Source organism: Tupaia chinensis, unplaced genomic scaffold (genome assembly GCF_000334495.1).
Source record: "Tupaia chinensis unplaced genomic scaffold, TupChi_1.0 Scaffold000290_1, whole genome shotgun sequence".
Taxonomy (NCBI): Eukaryota; Metazoa; Chordata; class Mammalia; order Scandentia; family Tupaiidae; genus Tupaia; species Tupaia belangeri.
This window is the reverse complement of record NW_006159775.1, coordinates 703215-708481: the sequence shown is the minus strand read 5'-3', so window position 1 is coordinate 708481 and position 5267 is coordinate 703215. Positions and strand designations below refer to the sequence as shown.

At 40.8% G+C, this 5267-nt stretch overlaps 1 protein-coding gene across 1 annotated transcript in view; it reads left to right on the top strand.

Annotated features, from left to right (window-relative positions):
- Nucleotides 1–5267, top strand: part of ELP2 (elongator acetyltransferase complex subunit 2) — a 47027-nt gene that overhangs the window by 38276 nt on the left and 3484 nt on the right. The window contains exons 20-21 of the mRNA XM_006150518.3: nucleotides 1118–1251; nucleotides 2052–2165. Of these exons, the coding sequence (XP_006150580.1) occupies nucleotides 1118–1251; nucleotides 2052–2165 (248 nt within the window). The remainder of the gene's footprint in view (nucleotides 1–1117; nucleotides 1252–2051; nucleotides 2166–5267) is intronic.

The following is a 5267-nucleotide window of genomic DNA, read 5'->3' as shown; positions in this document are numbered from 1 at the left end:
CTGCCTTCTATAGTCCCAGCCAGTAGGCAGTGATCTAGCTGCAGCTCTCAGAGACATGTCAAGGCAAAAGTGAACAAAACAGCATTTATTGTATACTCTTATGAATGGCCTTCTTCTCACTTAGAGAGAGCCTTCTGCTCTGAATCTTGGCCCTGCATCTCAACTGATGTCCACTTCACTTTCCTTTCCATTTCTTTCTTTCTTTCTTTTTTTTTTTTGAGAGATTTTCGCTATAGGGCGCGTGCGCTCTCCAGACAGACAGAGACACAGAGACAGAAAGCGAGAAATCACCCCTCAGGGAGGATGGTCACGCTGCAATCCTTTCTCCTTCATTCTCCTCTTGGGATCTTGGGCACGCACACACACGTGCCCGGCTTGAGTTTTAAGCCACTGGGTCCGGGACGCAAACCACAGTCGACTATGTGGGAGTCCAGCGACATAGCCATTACGCTAACTGCTGGTTCCCCCCCTTTCCATTTCTTTATGACTAGCCACACACCCTTAAGGCCTCAGCTTCCAGGACAGCCTCATTTCTCAGAAGGAGTATCATAACCTGAGGTTAATAATAGCTGAGCTGATCCCCTGAGCAGTCACTTGTGTAGAGGAAGAGTTGGAGGCTTGATTGGTCTCCGTAAATTTCATGTAACTTCTCAGGAAAGTGCATGAGTCTGTCAGTGAGAACACGACCACTGGAATTTCACTGGATCAGAACCGGCTCTAAAGAAAACGCTGTATATCCCTCTGGTCCCTGGATAGAGATGATCCATCTTTGGACCAACACACTTGGCAGTTGAGGTCTCAGAGTATGTGTACCACACTGTGGCTTTTCTGTGATGCTTAAAATATTCTAAAGTCCTGGGGACCAATGGCATGGTGGTTAAGGGCACTGGACTACCACATGGCCAACCATGGATCAAGTCCTGGACCTGGAGGCTTGCTTTCTCAATTTTCAGTACTTAAAAAAAATATTTTAAAGTCCTGGAACAGTATACACAAATGCTGCATTTTAAAAAGTATCAGAGCAAACATTTTGCATAATCTATGCATTGAACCTTTAATGCACTACTAGAAACCTTGCAAAGAGAAAGCCTTACACTGCGTGCTCTGTCTTTGTTAGGTGGTGGTTTGGGGCGAGTGCGACTCCAGTGATGACTGCATCGAGCACAGCATCGGCCCCTGCTCTTCGGTCTTGGATGTGGGTGGGGCTGTGACAGCTGTCAGCGTCTGCCCAGTGCTTAGCCCTTCCCAACGGTCAGTCTCTGTGTGGGGCTTAGTTGTGTTTTCTGTAAGACAGTGCTTGGTTTCTCAATATGTGGCTCTCTCTATCCTTTCACTTATGGGTTCTCTTCACTTCTGAGTTGCTGTTTTTTTCCAAAATGTTTCTCTTAAGAACTTTTTTTAAAGAGAGATTTTTTGCTGTAGGGTGTGTGTGCTTGCTAGAGAGAGACAGACAGACCTAAAGTGAGAAGTAACCCCCCCGCCCCGCCAGGGGTTAGCCACGCTGCCGTACCTTCTCCTCTGTTCTCCTCTCGGGATTTTGGGCACACACGCACATGCACCCGGCGTGAGTTTGGAAACTGCCAGGTCTGAGACTCGAACCATGGTTGACCAATTGGGCGTCCAGCAATATAATCATGCCATCTGCTGGTTCCATCTCATAAGAACTTTTAAATTCCCAAAAATTCATAATATCCATGATTTGGAAATGGTGAAATAGTGTGACTCAAAGGTTTTTATTTCACCAGTACAGGACTGTAGAGCCTTCTGTGTGACAAACATCTTCAGTAGAATAAGGGTCCTTGCAGCTAACTGGGGAAGCACTGGCTTTGCTAGCAGAAGACAGATGAAGCAGAGTGTACCCTCTGTAGAAAGGAGGTTCCTGGAGGACACAATAGAGGAACGTAGTGTGTCCTGGGCTGACACCTTCAAACTAGACAGTCCTTTATAAGCCAGGGACAGTTGGGACACTGAAAAACTACAGTAGAGTAATGATTGAGATAACAGAAGTTTGTGCTCAATTAATCTCTGTTATCCTCCCTTTCTTAAAACAGATATGTGGTTGCCATAGGATTAGAATGTGGAAAGATTTTTTTATATGCCTGGAAGAAGACTGACCAAGTTCCAGAAATAAATGACTGGACCCACTGTGTAGAAACAAGTCAAAGGTATTTTCTTTCTATATTTGTTTCTATCAGATGAGATAGAAATTGTGGGGTCTTCAGTGGCGAATTGTATGCCACATTCTTAAGGGGAAGGACAGTCATCACTGTTCATGGTGTTTACCACTGAGTAGTACCTCTTTTTTCTGTGGTAATCCCTTGAAATCGATGTTTATTATATTACACTTGGTTTTTTAACAGTTTGCTCGACCAAAGTGCTTGTTTGTATAATAAGGTTTTTGCCAACAACAACCATTTAGATGAAACGGATTTACATAATGATATTTTAGAATTTGACTCTAATTTTTTTTTTTGAGAGGTTTTTGCCTTAGGATGTGTGCATTCACTGGAGAGAGAGAGAGAAACAGTGAGAGAGAAAATGAGAAATCACCTTCCAGGGGGCTTGAGAAATCACCTCCCAGGGGGCTTGACAACACCACAGTCCCTCCTTCTCCTGGGATCTTGGACATACACACACATGTGCCCAGTGTGATTTTTCAAGCCACCAGGTCCAGGACTTGAACTGTGGTTGGCCATGTCAGAGCCCAGCGATATAACTGCTACATCACGCACTGGCTCCTACAGTAGATTCTTAATAAAATTTGACTCAAAGTGTTTATGCGTTGTGGAAATATTATAGATTATGCTTTGATAGCTGCATCCTCCTGATTGGACATGTAAGCTCAGATTCCATAATGGAGCACACAGCCAGTGTTGCTGAGCCTCATGACCTGGGTGTGAGCCTTTGTGAGCCTTTGTCTCCTGAGCAGCTTCCTCTCTAGTCCCAACCCCAACCCTACCGCCTTGCCAGCAGGGGTTATTATTTATTTTTCCTTTTCTTTTTAAATATTTTTTTATTTTATTTATTATTAGTATTTTAAAATTTTGACTAGAGAGAGAGGGAGACTGAGAAAGCAAACCACCAGGTTCAGGACTCAAATAGCAGTCTGCCATAACCATCAGGCCACCTGCCGGCCCAGCAGGTTTATTATTATTATTTTCAATGATTTTATTTCATTTATTATTATCATTTTGTTTCTAATTTGACCAGAGAGAGAGAGAGAGAAGGAGAGTGAGAAAGCAAGCGCCAGGGCTGAGACTTGAACCATGGTTGGCCATATGGAAGTCCAGGGCCTTTAACCACCATACCACCTGTTAGCTCTAGCAGGTATTATTTTTAATCTACTTCATTACCCATTTTATTCTTTAAAAAGTCCAAACTTTCAAAAAACCACTAATATCCTGTGTCATATTTTGTTAGGTTTTGTCAACCTTCATATATTCATATTGTTTTTTTTCTTTTTTTTTTTTTGAAATATTCTTGCTATAGGGCATGTGTGCTCACCAGAAACACAAAGACAGAGAGAGAGAGAGAAAATACCCCCCACAGAGTCTACCCACACTGTAATCCCTTCTTCATTATCCTCTCGGGATTTTGGGCATGCACGCATGCGTGCCTGATATGAGTTCCAAGCCGCCAGGTCCAGGACTTGAACTGCGGTTGACCATGTAGGAGTCCAGCACCTTAGCTACTATGCCACCTGCTGGCCCCTGTACTATTTAAAATATAAGTCAAATACAGTTTCAAGTAACTGTTACCACGATGAGGGTGAATGACTTAATGGTGGGAGATTTGAGAGCACTCTTTTTTTTTTTCTTTTTAAAAATTTATTTTATTTTAACATCTTTTATACATCCAATCACTATACATCACTTATCTTGTACAGTGAATTCTTCCAATATGAATACACTTCACACCAGTCCAGTTGAGGATACTATACACGTTATCATCAGCAGATAATAATCCATTTCCATGTCCCATAAATGTCTTGCCTCTCTGATTTTCTCCTTATATCTTTCTCACACTCTCTTCTTTCTCCCGCCCTCTTCCCACAGTGTATCCAGTATCTGTAACCATTTTCCATGCTTCTATGTACTCTAATCCTTCAGTTTCTACCATAATGTATGGACAGTCATTATATATTAAGGGGAGACATTAAAAAATCATGCTTGTTGAGAGAGAGACTCAGTACCAAAATCCCCCCGTCTTCAGTAGTTTTTACCATAGGTCAGGCACCACCACACCCTCACCTGTTCTTAATTTAGGCTATATTCATATAGTTTTATTATTTTTTTTTCTTTTTTTTTTTCATTTTCTTTTATACATTCAATCACATTATTTAGCTTACAAAATGGATATTTCAACAGGTGAACATTTCTCCCTAGTACAGTTGATAAAACTATAAAATATCTTCAACAGATAATACCACATTTCTTTGTTCCATTAATGCTTTGCCTCCCTATTTTTCTTCTAAATGTCCTTCCTCAGACCCTCCTCTTTCACACACACTATATAAATGTCCTTCCTCAGACCCCTCTCTTTCACACACACTAAATCTGGTATTTACATCCATATACTGTGATTCTATATCCTTTAGTCAATCAGTTTCAGTCATAGAGTGCAGACACTCAGTATATATTAAGTGGGGACATACAAACAGAACACATCTCCCTTTTAGCCAAGCATATTTTACCCCATATAATTGTATGTGTTAAAATGAGATTTTGCCTTTATTACTGCTGTTCTCACGGTTTCTTTCCTACCTCTCTTTAGCAGCTGAAATATTAGGTCGTTGGGAAAATCATGATGTATTTTTTTTTTTAATTTAGACTTATTAATTTGCATTCTTTCGTTGTACATCATTACAGCATACAAAATGAGATTTTCCATCCAGAGTACACTGTATATTCTCTCAATCAAGCACATCAACAAACGTTATTGTCAGCAAATAATTTTCCATTTGTTTTCTGTATGTTTTGCTTTTTTTCTCCCATCCTTGATTCCCTCTCTCTTACCCTCTGCCGTCTCCCACTCTCCTCCCACACTGTCTCTGGTATCTATGTTTGCTTTCTATACTGTTTTCCCCCCACATTTTATTGAATAACTGAAGACCTTAATTAATCTAAATATTTTCATAGCAAACACAGCTGATATATATATTTCCATGAACACAAGTCTAACTTTAGGCATCCTATAAAGTAGCACCTAGCTGGGGCTATATATCTTACTGCAGTCATTGAATAGATATTTTTTTTTGAAACTTTTTT